Source organism: Nerophis ophidion, linkage group LG18 (genome assembly GCF_033978795.1).
Source record: "Nerophis ophidion isolate RoL-2023_Sa linkage group LG18, RoL_Noph_v1.0, whole genome shotgun sequence".
NCBI lineage: Eukaryota > Metazoa > Chordata > Actinopteri > Syngnathiformes > Syngnathidae > Nerophis > Nerophis ophidion.
In genome coordinates this window covers 3,393,551-3,411,182 of record NC_084628.1, presented here as the reverse complement: position 1 = coordinate 3,411,182, position 17,632 = coordinate 3,393,551, and the positions used below count along the sequence as shown (strand labels likewise).

At 41.2% G+C, this 17,632-nt stretch overlaps 1 protein-coding gene across 2 annotated transcripts in view; it reads left to right on the top strand.

The window, feature by feature from the left end:
• rsrc1 (arginine/serine-rich coiled-coil 1) overlaps window positions 1-17,632 on the top strand; it is a 467,824-nt gene that overhangs the window by 14,512 nt on the left and 435,680 nt on the right. For both annotated transcript variants that reach the window (XM_061878367.1, XM_061878368.1), the window contains exon 3: window positions 6,755-6,871. In XM_061878367.1, coding sequence (XP_061734351.1) covers window positions 6,755-6,871 — 117 coding nt within the window. The remainder of the gene's footprint in view (window positions 1-6,754; window positions 6,872-17,632) is intronic.

Here is a 17,632-nt window from a genome sequence, read left to right as displayed (position 1 = left end):
TATCACAATAAGAATAAAAAATAAAAAGCAACAATGGGAATAAAAATGTAACAGTAAAATAAGAATATAACAAGACAAAGTAGGCAGTAGTGACCATGTTATGAAAACGTATTGCACTGTTATTGTTTTGCATCCCCTGTCATCCTAGTACCCCCCACCCCCCGTCCCAGAGAGGAGTTGTACAGTCTATTGGCGTGTGGGACAAAGGAGTTTTTGAGTCTATTAGTCCTGCACTTGGGATGAAGCAGTCTAGCACTGAACAGGCTCCTCTGGCTACTGATAATGCTATGCAGAGGGTGACTGGCATCATCCAGGATGCTCTCTAGTTTGTCAACAGTCCTCTTCTCTGCCACCGTCACCAGTGAGTCCACTTTCATTCCCATTGTAGAACCGGCCCGCCTGATCAGTTTCTCAAGTCTGGAGCTGTCCTTCTTAGATGTACTGCCCCCCCCAGCACACTACCATGTAGAACAGAACACTGTCAACCACAGACTGGTAGTACATCCACAGGAGTTTTCTACAAATGTTGAAGGAGTGCAGTCTCCTGAGGAAGTACAGCCTGCTCTGTCCTTTCTTGTAAATGTACATGTGGTGAGAAAAAGTGTGCCCGTGGGCTTAGACTTTGACTTTCTTTATTGTCATTCAAATTTGAACTTTACAGTACAGATAAGAACAACGTTTTGTTGCATTAGCTCGTTGTAGTGCAGGGTAAAAGAGCAATAAGATGCAGAGTATTTGCATTTACAAAAGAAGGTGCAGATATGAATAGACTACTGCACAGATAAAAATATTGCACTTTTGCATATGCATCCACATTTATAGATGTATGTTATATTGTCTTTATAGTCCAGTGAGTTAATCCATTTTGGGGGGGATGTGAGGGGATTATTTTGATGTGTTCAAGAGTCTTATGTCCTGAGGGAAGAAGCTGTTACAGAACCTGGATGTTCTGCTACAGAGGCTGCGGAACCTCTTTCTACAGTCCAGCAGTGAAAACAGTCCTTGGTGGGGGCGGGAGGAGTCTCTACTGATTTTCTGAGCCCTGGTCAGGCAGCCGCTTTTTGCAATCTCCCGGATAGGAGGAAGAGGAGTCCTGATGATCTTTTTCGTCATCCTCACCACTTTCTGCAGAGACTTTCAGTCCGAGGCATTGTAGGCTACAGTCCAGATAGAGATGCAGTTGGTCAGTAGGCTCTCTATTGTGACTCTGTAGAATGTAGTTGAAATGGGGGGAGGGAGCTTTGCTCTTTTCATCCCACGCAAAAAGTTCTGAGGTCTTTATATTAGAGCTCCGTTGTTTAGGGACCAGGTCAGATTGACGGTTATCTGCACCACCAGGAACTTGGTGCTGCTTACCCTCTCCACTGCTGTGCCGTTGATGAAGAGTAGTGTGGCTGGACTGGTGCCTCCTGAAGTCAACGATGATCGCCTTGGTCTTGTCGACGTTCAAGACCAAGTTGTTGGTTCAACCAGATGTTTTACGTCCTCCCTGTCGTTGTTGTCCCAGATGAGTCCCACTACTTTGTCAGCATACTTCACAATGTGGTTAGTAGTGGACCTGGCTCAGCAGTCATGGGTCATCACTGTGAACATCAGCGGACCCAAGACGCAGCCCTAGGGGGAGTCGATGCTCAAGGAGATGGCACTGTAAGTGTTTTTGCCCACTCTTACAGTGAGGTATGTCTGTGAGAAAGTCAAGCAGCCAGTTGCATAGGGAGGTGTTGAATCCAAGGGGGGCCGGTTTACTCACCAGGTGCTGCAGGATGATTGTATTGAACGCCGAGCTGGAGGTCAGAAACATCTGCACGTCTGTGTCCTTCCCTTTCAGGTTTTCGAAGCTCAGGTGGAGTGCAGAGGCGATGGCGTCCTCTGTGGAGCGGTTAGGGCGATAAGCAAACTGGTACGGGAGGAAGTCTGGAGATAATGTGTTTCTTTTTTAGGCACTGGAATGATTATAGCGGTCTTAAAACATGATGGTACCACAGCCTGGGTCAGCGAGGTGTTGAAGATGTATGTGAGAACCCCAGCCAGCTGGTCTGCACATCTCTTAAGCACCCGGCCGGGAATGTCATCAGGTCCCGCTGCTTTCCGGGGGTTCACTCTTCTCAGGGTTCTCAGGACATCCGCTGTGTCCAGGTTGAGTGGCGGATCATCAGGGCGAGGGATGGATTTCCTCGCCGGAGTGGTTTTGAGTGCCTCAAACTTGCCGAGCACTTCAAAATATTCTTGCAATCATCAGTGTACCAACAAACTGTGCTTTTTGACAATAGCCCAACCCAACATTTGCCCACCAAATGGATTCATGTGTGAGGTTGTGGGATGGAGCAGAAGTAAAGACTTTGGAAATTACATTTGAGAAGATGTATCAAAATGTTGCTGTCTGGGTTTTTTATTTTTTAGAGAGGCACTTTATATTTCACATTAGAGAACGACTGATATTAGTTTTTTTCAGGGTTGATACCGATACTGATTATTATTAGTCAGGGAGGCCAATAATCAATATTTTTAGTTAGTATTCATTTGCAGTAAACGTTATTTAATAATACACGTCACTAAACAGTTGGACAAGGCTTTGTTATTTTTTTAACATTACTTTTCAGGAAAGGGTGGACCAGTAGTGACATAATGTTTTATGCGGCGCTAATGTAGTTGTTAATTTAGCAGCATAACACATCAGAGGGTATGACAATCAAACACAGGTATAAATTTGTAAAACAATGTGATTTTTCTACGTCAAAATAAGCCGTCTGAGTACCGCAGCGCAGCTAAGCAGGGTGGAACACTGGTTATTACATTCAAAGTTCCATATAACGTGGTCCAAAATAGTGCAACGTTCTGTAAGAGGCGATTGTGCCATGGTGCCCAAATTTTCGCACGTTTTTTTTCCTCCAGGTTGTCATATATTTACACACAAACACAGTAGGGATGTAACAGTACAAAAATCTCTCTGTACGATATTATCACGGTATTAAGGCCACGGTACGATTCTATTGTTGTATATGTCCACTTCGTCCAGAAAAAAAAGACAAAGGAGGAATGTTTAGGATAATCACGCTTACTGTAGTTAAACACAAATTTAATGGTAAAATGTTATCATTTATTACTACAAACAAGTATTTTTAAGTGTAAATAATTGTGCTGCGACATCCACTGTTTCAAGCAAATGTTAAAAAAAACTTACAGTTGAGTGTCTTTAAAGTGGCAAAGTAAACATCCAGTATAACAAGTGTAGCACAATAATATTCAGTTTAGTGTCTTTCAACTTTTATTCTATTAGAACAGAATATTTAAACTTGTAATAATGTGAATACCGCACAAATTGATGTTTAGCTTTTCTGGCTTTAAAATCGTTTCTGGGTGGTGACTTGTCCGGAGTGTATGCTGCCTTTCGGCCGAGTGGAATATGATAAGCTCCAGGCCCCTGCGACATCAAGGCAGACAAGCGGTAGAAAATGCATTGACGGATTGAAGATTTATCAAGTATATTTTCAGTTTAGTTGTATTCCCCGCCTTTGGTGATTTCCCTATGTGTGATGCAGTGACGTGCGGTGAAATAAACACCAGGTGAGGCATGCATTTTTTAATTTTTTTATTATTTTTTTTACTTTATTTCATATGTACCGCTCTAGTCATTGTTGATTTAGGTTGCATACTAGAGTTACAGGGAAAAAAAGAGAGTTATTCGCTGTCATAAAAAAGCTATCATAATGACATCATGATATGATAAATGGGTCCAAAAACTATTTGATAAAGTTGTTATTAAATACTTTTTGGTCCCATCTGCTTTTAACAAAATAAATCAAGTATTGTGAGTGTATATTACCTTTCTGTATTTGTATCTGATGCTGCAATAGCGATCCTCCATGAAAACGTACTTTGTATGATCGCATTCATTTTGTCGTTAAGTCCAGTTTAGAGCATCTTGGATACAGTATATAATCCTCCATGTTGGCAGAAACATTTATTTAATTCAATTTCATTCCAAGAAATTAAACAATTTTTTGCATCTGACAAAGAACACCCACAAACGCTGGCTTACTGTAATAAAAATGCCATGTTTGTTATAAATACAGTTAAAAAAAAAAAAAGAAAAGAAAAAAATGCTGGCTTCCGCTGGAGAAACCTGTGTCTGCTAGCTTGAGCACCCCCACTTCTCCCAGGGTGGCGAGTCAGAGTACTGCTGAGGCATTGAACTGCAAGTTGACAATATATCGCCCCCCTACCTTGAGGCAGAGGTACTTGCTGCCTCAAGACCTGCCTTTTCCACGTGGCAACAAGCATGCGCCCCCTCGCAAGCAAGCCTAATACACACTGTGTTTAGCCGTGGAGGCACCGCCTGTGTCTGCCTCACTTCTCATCTGCTGCATTGTTTTGATCAGGAAACATGGAGTTTCCGCGATTTTAACCATGAAAGTTATCAAAATACACAGGAACCACACCAAAATCACATAGAACGCATAAACCAAAGGAGAAATATTAAAACTTATTTTATTTTATCACTTCGTTTTGGATCATCTCATGGTTAAGCCACCTGGTGGCAGGTGAGGCACTGCCTCACTTGCCTCCCCTGACAGCACGTCACTGGCTCTGTGTTGCCTTGAAACGGCTTGAAACAAAAGTGACGCGCTTTGCTTTGCCGAACGCAGACTCTCTTACTTCCGCCAAGAAGGTTATATTTTCACCTGAGTTTGTGTGTTTGTTAGCAACATAACTCAAACAGTTACAGATTGATTTGGATGACTTTTTCTGGAAATGTCCCCCCAAAAAATGCATCTACTTCAAACAGACTTCACTTCCTGCTTAAAGCGTTCCACGCCCCCGACCTTGTTGGCCCTGGGAGATGTAGTTTATTTTCAGACCTGGCCAACGCTAAAGCGCCAGAAAAAAAACTACTCACCAAATTGTTGTGTTGATACTGTCACGCGCTATGGCATTATTGTGAATACTTGGAAACCGCACTACCGTGGTATCTACAATAACGTTACACCCCTGCTACACAGAAAATATTCATGAAAGTCTCCAAAAAGCAAGAATTAAAAAAAAAAAAATTGATAAAAAGAATGAAATATTGACCCAGTGATGTGGATAGTGCCCGCCTCATTTTGGGACATGGGAACACAATCCACCATTCAAGTCACTTCACATGGGGGACACTATCCAACAAGCATGTTTAGGCAGCGCATAACTTTTTGAAAAAGAATAGGGTAAAACAATAAGGAATTCTATTTAATGCGATCTTTGGAATAACAGAATAGGTATTTTATGCACCCCAACGACTGTGTCATATCATACTTACAGTGTGGTACTATCTCTCTACTTATCGCTATGTTTTTATTTAAAAAAAAATCCTAAATACTGGTATCGTTTGTGTTTATATTGTATCTGCTGTTGTTCACTGCTCGCTGTACATATCCTACGAAGTCAAATCAAATTATTCCATCCATCCATTTTCTACCGCTTATTCCCTTTTGGGGTTGCGGGGGGCGCTGGCGCCTATCTCAGCTACAATCGGGCGGAAGGCGGGGTACACCCTGGACAAGTCGCCACCTCATCGCAGGGCCAACACAGATAGACAGACAACATTCACACTCACATTCACACACTAGGGACCATTTAGTGTTGCCAATCAACCTATCCCCAGGTGCATGTCTTTGGAAGTGGGAGGAAGTCGGAGTACCCGGAGGGAACCCACGCATTCACGGGGAGGACATGTAAACTCCACACAGAAAGATCCCGAGCCTGGATTTGAACCCAGGACTGCAGGACCTTTGTATTGTGAGGCAGACGCACTAACCCCTCTGCCACCGTGAAGCCCAAATCAAATTATTGATCTTGATAACATTTTAATCATCAATCATGTGATTGATGACTCCCATCCAGCAAGTTTAAGCTCCGTTTTCTGTTCTATGGTCATCATCACACTTTAAACATCACTGTAGACCTCCGTTATGGCACATTATAAACAAAACAAAAAAAACTAAGCAAAAGAGAAAGCACCAAAAGTTGATAGTTGAGTTCCTCACTTAGTGCACTTTGGAAGGTGCATGTTTCAGAAGGAGAAAGAAAACAGGAATAAAGTTGGCCAGTGAACAAGAAAACAAGTGAGAAGGTTTTAATACAGCAGCTTTTTGGGATCTTTTCTGTTAGTTTGTTTCATTTTTGGTGAGTCAACACAGCACCTAGTGAAAAAGGTTACTACTGTTAGTGAAATATGCAGTGTTGGAACGTGGGTCCGTTCTCGCTCTGGGGATCTAACCTTTTTAGAATACCAAATCACCTTTTCTGCACCGCTTGGATCTCATTTTTACTATTAGCTACTTGTTCTGCTCTTATTTGCCTTGCTTCTACCTCTGCGTAGCATCTCCCATGGGACAAAGGAGTGAGTGTTTTGCAGAATGTGTTTTTTGTTGCTTTTTGGTGAAACAAAAAAGATTCTTTTTTTAAATAATGAATGTTGCTCAAACTGTTTGCCGTGTTCTTTCACCCCCTCATAAATGCCTCCTGCTAAAAGATAGTCATTGAAGTGCTGTGTGTGCTGTGAAATAGATACGCACATTGCTTGCAGGAAAGCACCAAAGGGCCCCTAGAGAGGAACTGTAGGGCGCCCGACATGGCCGTGCAGCCCCTCAGCAGTGGGCCCTGATGCATAGTAGCTCATCATAACAGTTGAAACTCCGGTTTATTGTTTCCAAGTCCCAATTTTACTGACGTGTGTGTGTGTGTGTGTGTGTGTGTGTGTGTGTGTGTGTTTCAGACGGAAGAGACGTTCAAACAGCAGCTCGTCTCACAGTTCATCTCGCAGGAGGAGGAGTCGTAGCGGCGACAAGGGGAGGAGCCACCGCTCACACAGGTCACGCAGCAGAGACAGAAGGTAAAAAAAACAAGACAAAAACACACTAATTTTCCTAAATTAGTGATCAATACAATCCAATCCAATCCACTTTATTTATATAGCACATTTAAACAACAATAACGTTTCCAACGTGCTGCACAGCCACGTTAAAAACTATTAAAAAAACAATATTATGCTCCACCAATGACTGAATAAAAACAAAAAATAAATAAATATAAAACCAATATAAAAAAAAACAATATAAAAACAAATATGATTAAAAACTATTTTAAAGGGTAAAATCAATTAAAACAGTAAAATAGAAATCAAAGTGTATAAAAAACACAGAGGACAACAGAGGACAGAGGACAACACAACTCACATAGTGTTAAAAGCCAAAGAATAAAAGTGGGTCTTAAGACGAGACCTAAAACACTCCACTGTGGAAGCAGTTTGAACATGGAGGGCAGACTGTTCCAGGGCTTAGGGCCGACCACAGAGTGTCTCCCCTGGTCTTAAGTCTGGTCTTGGGCACCACGAGCTGGAACTGGCTCTCGGACCTCAGAGCGCGCGCAGGAATGTCAATTTGGATGAGGTCCGAGATATACTGAGGTGCCAGTCCATGTAAAAATTTAAAAACAAACAGCAATGTTTTAAAATCAATTCTAAAATGAACAGGGAGCCTGTGCAAACTCTGAAGAATTGGGGTTATATGCTGGCGTTTCCTGGCCCCTGTTAAAAGTCCTGCTGCCGCCTTCTGGACTAACTGCAGCCGGGAGAGAGCTTTTTGGCTAATGCCAGCATAAAGTGCATTGCAGTAGTCCAGGCCACTTGAAATAAAAGCGTGCACCACTTGTTCAAAAAGGTTAAATGATAAAAACGGTTTAACCTTTACTAAAAGACGAAGGTGATAAAGACACGATTTTAAAACGCCATTGACTTGTTTGTCTAGTTTAATGATAGTAACACGCTACTCAGTGATACAATAATTGGTCGAATTACTTTTTAAGCCACGCCCAACACATATATGAATGACTGGTTGACATTGTTTTTAGACAATCAGATCAATGATTTTTAATGGGTGACACGGAGGGATGGATTTAATATAATTTGCATTATATAAAAGGTCATTAATCAATCAATCAATCAATCAATCAATGTTTACCGTATTTTTCAGACTATAAGTCGCAGTTTTTTTCATAGTTTGGCCGGGGGTGCGACATATACTCCGTAGCGACTTATGTGTGAAATTATTAACACATCATCGTAAAATATCAAATAATATTTTTTATCTCATTTGCGGAAGAGACAAAGAAAATGTCAGCAATCGTCACATACACGTCAACCAATAAGAATTCGGTAGGGGAGGGTCATGGCAGAAGTGCATTGTGGGTCATGGGATGCTAATTGCTATATGTTATATGCTACTGCCGTAGCTATTAATATGGATATTTCATCGGTGGCGGTAACTTATAAAAACTGAGAAGGGCTGAACAAAAATGGCACTGAAAAGGAACAAATGTACTGCAGATTACAAGCTGGACGTAGTGAAATATGCAGCAGAAAACGACAAGAGGAAGCGGCGCATACCTTTGGAGTTGGCAGAGTTGTTTAGAAGCGACATCGAAGAAGAAGATTTCATGGGATTTATGGATTAGGAGTGACAGATTGTTTGGTAAACGTATAGCATGTTCTATATGTTATAGTTATTTGAATGACTCTTTCCAATAATGTTACGTTAACATAGCAGGCACCTTCTCAGTTGGTTATTTATGCCTCATATAACGTACACTTATTCAGCCTGTTGTTATCTATTTTTTATTTATTTTAAATTGCCTTTCAAATGTCTATTCTTGGTGTTGGATTCTATCAAATAAATTTCCCCCAAAAATGGGACTTATACTCCAGTTCGACATATATATGTTTTTTTCCCTCTTTATTATGCATTTTCGGCCGGTGCGACGTATACTCCGGAGAGACTTATAATTATAAAATACGGTACTTATGTAGCCCTAAACCACGAGTGTCTCAAAGGGCTGCACAAGCCACGAAATCCTCGGCTCAGCTCCCAAATCAGGGCAAGAAAGAAGTCAACCCTATAGGATAACAATGACAAACTTTGGATGGGACCGCAGATGTGGGGGAGTCTAGTCCATAGTGGATCTAAAATAATAGCGAGAATCCAGTCCATAGTGGATCTAACATAATAGTGAGAGTCCAGTCCATAGTGGATCTAACATAATAGTGAGAGTCCAGTCCATAGTGGATCTAACATAATAGTGAGTGTCCAGTCCATAGTGGATCTAACATAATAGTGAGAGTCCAGTCCATAGTGGATCTAACATAATAGTGAGAGTCCAGTCCATAGTGGATCTGACATAATAGTGAGAGTCCAGTCCATAGTGGATCTAACATAATAGTGAGAGTCCAGTCCATAGTGGATCTAACATAATAGTGAGAGTCCAGTCCATAGTGGATCTAACATAATAGTGAGAGTCCAGTCCATAGTGGATCTGACATAATAGTGAGAGTCCAGTCCATAGTGGATCTAACATAATAGTGAGAGTCCAGTCCATAGTGGATCTAACATAATAGTGAGAGTCCAGTCCATAGTGGATCTAACATAATAGTGAGAGTCCAGTCCATAGTGGATCTAACATAATAGTGAGAGTCCAGTCCATAGTGGATCTAACATAATAGTGGGAGTCCAGTCCATAGTGGATCTGACATAATAGTGAGAGTCCAGTCCATAGTGGATCTGACATAATAGTGAGAGTCCAGTCCATAGTGGATCTAACATAATAGTGAGAGTCCAGTCCATAGTGGATCTAACATAATAGTGAGAGTCCAGTCCATAGTGGATCTGGCATAATAGTGAGAGTCCAGTCCATAGTGGAACTAACATAATAGTGAGAGTCCAGTCCATAGTGGATCTAACATAATAGTGAGAGTCCAGTCCATAGTGGGGCCAGCAGGATAACATCCCGAGCGGACAAAGGTCATTCAATAAACTACTTTGTAAATAATCAAAATCACCCGTAAATAAATAATGTGATTGAATAAATTGTTATCATTAAGATGATTTGAACCTTTGTGGAATTAATAAAAATGCCATATAGTAAGTGGAAATTTCTCAAAGTAATTAAAAAGGTTGTGAATTATATAAATTGATCATGAAATTGATAATTCATAAAATAGCTTTAAATGTAACAAATGAAAATATTATATATATTCGCCATTTAAAATAATTTGTTTTCACGTTATGTTTTTTGTGATATTTAGTTTTGGCATGAAAACACCTGATAATAAAAAAATATTTTACAAACCTAAAACAGCAACAACAAAAAATGTCTCCCTAAAATGTTAGAAGTTTTAAAAAGAAATCGATCATGTTTCACAACTTTTTCTGTGTCACGCCAACTACAGGCGGACTAACATCAAACTGTGGTACGCGTGCCAAAGGGGTACAATGGCTTCATCTAGTGGTACGTTAAATAATCATTTAATTAAACCTTTAAAGCAGGGGTAGGGAACCTATGGCTCGCGAGCCAGATGTGGCTCTTTTGATGACTGCATCTGGCTTTCGGATAAATCTGAGCTGTCATTGCTTAACAAGATAAGTAATTAATAATTCCACTTGTCATCACAGTGTTAAAAATAATGTTCAAAATCTAAAACATTCTCATGCATTTTTAATCCATCCATCCGTTTTTTTCTACCGCGCCTGTTCAAGAAGTTGCGTTAATGGTCAGAAGTTATTTATTTATTATTGGTTAGTGTGGGGCTTGTCCTCCTGGGGGTTCTTCAGACCACCAAGCACCGACATGAGAGCCTGTTTCAGGGTTACAATATTGTTTTATTTTTCAATAAGTCTCTCAGTTGCTTTCCAGCAATTGTATTTTTCTCTTTCGTTCTCGCTCGCGCTCTGGCTCCAGCCCCAACCCCGTCTCTCCTCCTGGCTGCTGCTAATAACAGAGCGACAGGTGATTAGATAACAAGGCCCAGATGGACCATTTACGCACCTGTCGCTGATTTTGAGGCTGGTCCTGGCACACCCAAGTTTGCTGCCGGCCCGCAGGCCACGCCCCCTCCACAGTTGTCTTCAGAATGACAATGTTATTACAAAGAATAAGAAACCTATTATACTCTAGAAATGTTGGTCTTACTTAAAAATGCACACGTTTAGTTGTGTTCAGTGTTAAAAAAAATATTATATGGCTCTTACGGAAATACATTATAAATATTTGGCTTCTTGGCTCTCTCAGCCAAAAAGGTTCCCGACCCTGTTCAAACTGTGTGATGTTACACTGGCCAAAATATTAAATATATTTTCCCAAGTAAAACCTTGGCCTTGTTTTGATAAATATTTAGGCCTACTACACAACCATATTTTATTGTTGGTCATTATGTTGGTAGTTGGAGACCAAAGTTTTTTTTCTAAGGTTTTCAAAATGTTCTCTCATGTGGGATCTGAACCGAGGACGTCGTTGTGGCTTGTGCAGCCCTTTGAGACACTTGTGATTTAGGGTTGTATAAATAAACATTGATTGATTGATTGACATTGAACTATTCTGTCAATAATGTGATTAAAACACCATTACTAATACATTCATTTGTTTATTAATATCGTCATCACTATTTCCAAAATGGCTTGATTTATTTTTTGTGTCAAGACATTAATGTATTCATGCAGTACTAATGTATACACACCTGCACCACAGGAGTAGGCACACACACACACGCACGCACACACACACGTTTACGGAGTCTATCCTTTTCAGCAACATAAAGGCAACGTCTCCCTGTGTGGTGCTCCATGTCATTAGCATAGTTAATCTGGCGCTAATGAACCAGTAAACTGTTCATTTTTTTTAATCCTTTCCACATACAAGAATGCACAGATGCACCACTGAAGAGTCATAATTTATGCGTTCGCAAGGCCCTTTGTTTATTTGTGTATGGCTGCAGGGGGAGAGCAGAGATCATTTTAATCACAAAAGGAAAAAAAGTGTTTTAATATCCTCATTATGGAGGTGTCACCATGAGACTTTTGTCATGTGAGTGCTTGATGCTGCTGCTGCACCATCCGGCCTGATGTTCCAACTTTTTACAACTTTCGGGAACCCAAGCTGACATCTGATCACCACGATGCTGATGATTCAAACATCTGCCCAGAAAACGGTTTTATTGGTGCGATTCCGAGATGAAAGATGTCAGGGATTTGGAAGCCTCAGAACTACAGATGATGACTGTGGCGTGATTACAATAGTTGTGTTGCGTAATCGGCTTAGTGAGAGAGGAGCAGGTGGGGCGGGATGGTCGCAGTACCACAGGGATTGGGGCGGTGTTTTGGTGGGGTACAGAACAGTTGTCATATATGTGGCGTTTTCATTTGGGGGAAAAATGTGTGTAACACAACAGGAACTCAACAATATTCTCTTGTTCTCTTTCTGTTGACATGTTTGCACAAACACTTTTGTGATTTCCAAGGCGTGTCCAGAAAAACAATTAGGTTAAAGTTAAAGTACCAATGATTGTCACACACACTAGGTGTGGTGAAATTTGTCCTCAGTATTTGACCCATCCCCTTGATCACCCCCTGGGAAGTGAGGGGAGCAGTGGGCAGCAGCGGTGCCACGCCCGGGAATCATTTATGGTGATTTAACCCCCAATTCCAACCCTTGATGCTGAGTGCCAAGCAGGGAGGCAATGGGTCCCATTTTTTTTATAGTCTTTGGTTTGAACTCCCAAACTTCCGATTTCAGGGCGGACACTAACCACTACTGAGTAGGTTAAAGGGAAACATTATCATAATTTCAAAAGGGTTAAAAACAATAAAAATCAGTTCCCTGTGGCTTGTTGTATTTTTTAAAAATTTTTTCAAAATTTTACCGGTCCCGGAATATCCCTAAATAAAGCTTTAAAGTGCCTTATTTTCGCTATCTTCGAAACCATTATCCACTTCCCTGTGACGTCATACAGGGCTGCCAATACAAACAACATGGCGGTTACCACAGCAAGATATAGCGACATTAGCTCGGATTCAGACTCGGATTTCAGCGGCTTAAGCGATTCAACAGATTACGCATGTATTGAAACAGATGGTCGGAGTATGGAGGCAGATAGTGAAAACGAAATTGAAGAAGAAATTGAAGCTATTGAGCGAATAGCTATTGACGCTATTCGGCCATAGCGTGGGTGTACCTAATGAAGTGGCCCATAGCATGGCTGCCTTATTAGCATCGCCGGTAAAATGTGCGGACCAAACGATCAGGACTTTCGCATCTTGTGACACTGGAGCAACTTAAATCCGTCGATTGATAAGTGTTTTTTTCGCATTAAATGTGGGTATCCATCCATCCATTTTCTACCGCTTATTCCCTTTCGGGGTTGCGGGGGGCGCTGGCGCCTATCTCAGCTACAATCGGGCGGAAGGCGGGGTTCACCCTGGACAAGTCGCCACCTCATCGCAGGGCCAACACAGATTCTAGTTTCAAATGTACATACAGCTAGCGTAAATAGCATGTTAGCATCGATTAGCTGGCAGTCATGCCGTGACCAAATATATCTGATTAGCACATAAGTCAACAACATCAACGAAACTCACCTTTGTGATTTAGTTGACTTAATCGTTGCAAATGCAACTGCAGGTTATCCATACATCTCTGTGCCATGTCTGTCTTAGCATCGCCGGTCAAATGTGAAGACACTGGTACATTCAATGGGGGTCTGGCGGAAGATTTCTTGCCAGTGGTGCAACTTGAATCCCTCCCTGTTAGTGTTGTTACACCCTCCGACAACACACCCACCAGGCATGATGTCTCCAAGGTTCCAAAAAATAGTCGAAAAAACGGAAAATAACAAAGCTGAGACCCGGTGTTTGTAATGTGAAAATGAAAATGGTGGGTGTGTTACCTCGGTGATGTCACGTTCTGACGTCATCGCTAAAAGAGCGATAAACAGTAAGTCGTTTAATTTGCCAAAATTCACCCATTTAGAGTTCGGAAATCGGTTAAAAAAATACATGGTCTTTTTTCAGCAACATCAAGGTATATATTGACACTTACATAGGTTTGGTGATAATGTTCCCCTTTAAAGCTGCTGTATGTCACAGTTAGGTAGATATTTACCATTCTGATCTGCCCTCTTCCCAGTTCCAACCTTTTGGATACACACGGCGGCCATTGCTATCAGCTTTTTGAATCTCTTTGTTCGCAAAGATCTGTCCTGCAGGTGGGCGCGGTCGGTGTACTGACACCAAAATATGAAAGCTGATCAAAGCCAACATTTTGCTCCAACAATTTGGTCTGTGATAGAAATGCAACAATAGGAACTCTCTTGCAGAAATAAAAAAGTACTATCTATCTATCTATCTATCTATCTATCTATCTATCTATCTATCTATCTATCTATCTATCTATCTATCTATCTATCTATCTATCTATCTATCTATCTATCTATCTATCTATCGTCACGTTATTTTTAAATATAGGCAAAAGTTTTACAACCAACTTTAGTAAAAAAAATAGATAAAAACCAGACCCCCAATAAATTGTTTTCATATTTAACACTCTGATGTGCACAATTGATCAACTTAGTTGCTCAGACAGTAATGTGTTTATACAAGTATAAATTGGGATATGAATTTAATGTGTCTTGTTGCATGTTAGAATCTGAGGTCGCTGGTGGTTAGCGATGCAAGCTACCAGCTAGCGATTAGCTGCGCTAGCATTCTTCTCCAAGATTAGAGCTGTAGAGTTGGGCGATACAGCCTTTTATTAATATCTCGATATTTTTAGGCCATGTCACGAGACACGATATCGATGGAAAAACAACAACAACAGAAGGAGATAACACCCGCAGGAACGTACCACATAATGAAGGACATACACTATTTTATTGCCTATTGTGCAGCTCTTTTTTATTTGACTGTTATTGAAATATCTTGTGTGACATCATGCACAAAAGTGCACTTTATTTGTTTTAAACTACTGTAGTGGCGTTCTGTACAAAAAGTACACTTTTATTAAGTGTTGTTTTGATATGTCATCTTGGTGACATCATGCACAAAAGTCAATCAATCAATCAATGTTTACTTATATAGCCCTAAAAGTGCACTCATAGCTTGTTTTAAAATGTCTCTAACAATTTTGCACTTTCGGTTTTGGAAATGACATGAATGTTTGTGCCACTTCTTAATAACTGTTTAAAAAATGCAGATTTGATAAACTGACTTAGTTGCGATTTCCCTCTCTGCATGAAAGTTTAAAATGAGCATACATTAATGCAGTATGAACAAGAATGTTTTAATGTAGACACATAGAATCATCATACTGCTGTGATTATATGCATCAAGTGTTCATTCAAGGCTAAGGCAAAATATCGAGATATATATTGTGTATCGTGACTTGGCCTCAAAAATATCGATACATTAAAAAAGGCCATATCGCCCAGGCCTACTATAAACAACAAGATGTACCCCACACTTCAATGCGGCTCTGAAACTCTTCTTCTCTCTTGGTCCGGCTCTAACTCGCGGGCAAACGCCACTGCTCCCTATAGCCCAACCCCTGAATTACAGCTCAGATTGATACACAATACTTCCATTGTTACAATATCATAAGAAAACATAAGTTATATTATTAAATACAACAATGTCAACTAACTAGCTCTAACTTAAAAATCCCCTAGTATCGCCCATTTTTCTTACGTCTCTGTCTAAAGTCAAAAGTAAGTCTGCAGGCAAAAGGTCTCAGCCAATCAATGTATGTATCGTGTATCGTGACATGGCCTACAAATATCGAGATATTAATAAAAGGCCATATCGCCCTGCTCTATCTTAATATAATTGGGACACGGCGCCTTTTAGAGCAGAGGCCACTGTTTGAAATTATGCAATATATGATCTCGCATGTCGTGGCGAGGACTGAGAGCAAAGCTGGTCTGTGGACCGCACAGGTGCTTCTACTGCCATTAGTCAGAAATGTGTGTGTGTGTGTCTGTGTGTTAAGTCGCTGGCTGACGGATCACGGGACAATTGAGTGGACAGGACCTCATGATGGATACACAGATAGGATATGAGCTGCTGCACGGAACCCCCAACTCGGCCACACCATTCTGACACCAACACAAGAATATGAACGAGTGTTGGGAAGTTTGAAGGCAGTGGAAAAGTTGAAATGGGAAGACTAGACAAGAGCGAACGAAGCGGGAATAATAACATCCAAAAGGAAGATTAGGCTATAGTGGGCGAACATTATTACCTCCTTTTCCATTTCTCCTGCATGAATAAAAATAAAAGGATACATAAAGACGACTCCTCTGCGGTGTGGTTACCATCAATCGTCGCACCATTGCTCTCTCTTCCCTTTTTTTTTTCTCGTGCCCTCAATCAGGAGGGTCTGGTCCCCCAGAGGCAGTCAATCTTGCCCTGAAATGTAAAACAGACAAGAGGAGCAGATTACCTATTTGCCATTAATGTTTATTCTCTTTGATCTGAGCCGGCATACCTCGCCTGTGTGTGCGCGTGCGTCTAGTTGAGCATGTGTGTGAAGATATCAGGACTGCATGATGTGGCGGCGTACGGCGTTCTGATGTTTGCGGCCCAGTTCCGACATCGCCGACGCAGCCTCTCATCACAGTGGGATTACAGGCTCGTCTTGCGGTCCTGTGTGACCACCGCCAGGCGCTGGTACAGTCAGTCATTCTCTCAGAGAACCCTTTGTATGCACTGGTCATGATATTAGGCACACCTCTGCAATGGAACGAGCGCGTCGGACGACAGGCGTTTTCGCGTTAGTCCCAAAATGCGACCACGGCTTTGCAACACAAAACCACTGCACTTCTTCCACGTGTGCAGCCTGGTATTTATTCCACTCAGCAATTCCCCACCACCTCCCGTATGAGATGAGGTGTCGTACATCTGCTAGATAGCTTTTTTTCCCCGTCTTGCCCCGGCGCGGAGCGTGCAAGGTCACACCAGAGAGGGAATGAAGACGAGAGTTGGGCGGGCCGAAATGAACGTGTATTTCACTCCACCACCCGGAGATCAGTGTGCGTGTATCAAGGCGCACTGTAGCAGGTGGTTTTGGGTGTCACTTCTTTCAGTAAGGACATGACATGTACAAATCCCGTTTCCATATGAGTTGGGAAATTGTGTTAGATGTAAATATAAACGGAATACAATGATTTGCAAATCATTTTCAACCCATCTTCAGTTGAATATGCTACAAAGACAACATATTTGATGTTAAAACTGATACACATTTTTTTTGTTGCAAATAATCATTAACTTTAGAATTTGATGCCAGCAACACGTGACAAGGAAGTTGGGAAAGGTGGCAATAAATACTGATAAAGTTGAGGAATGCTCATCAAACACCTATTTGGAACATCCCACAGGTGTGCAGGCTAATTGGGAACAGGTGGGATGTCGTGATTGGATATAAAAGCAGCTTTCATGAAATGCTAAGTAATTCACAAACAAGGATGGGGCCAGGGTCACCAATTTGTAAGCAAATTGTCGAACAGTTTTAGAACAACATTTCTCAACGAGCTTTTGCAAGGAATTTAGGGATTTTACCATCTACGGTCCGTAAAATTATCAAAAGGTTCAGAGAAACATGAGAAATCCCTGCACGTAAGCCATTATATTACGAACCTTTGATACCTCAGGCGGTACTGCATCTAAAACCGACATCAGTGTGTAAAGGATATCACCACATGGGCTCAGGAACACTTCAGAAAACCACTGTCAGTAACTACAGTTGGTCGCTACTTCTGTAAATGCACCTTAAAACT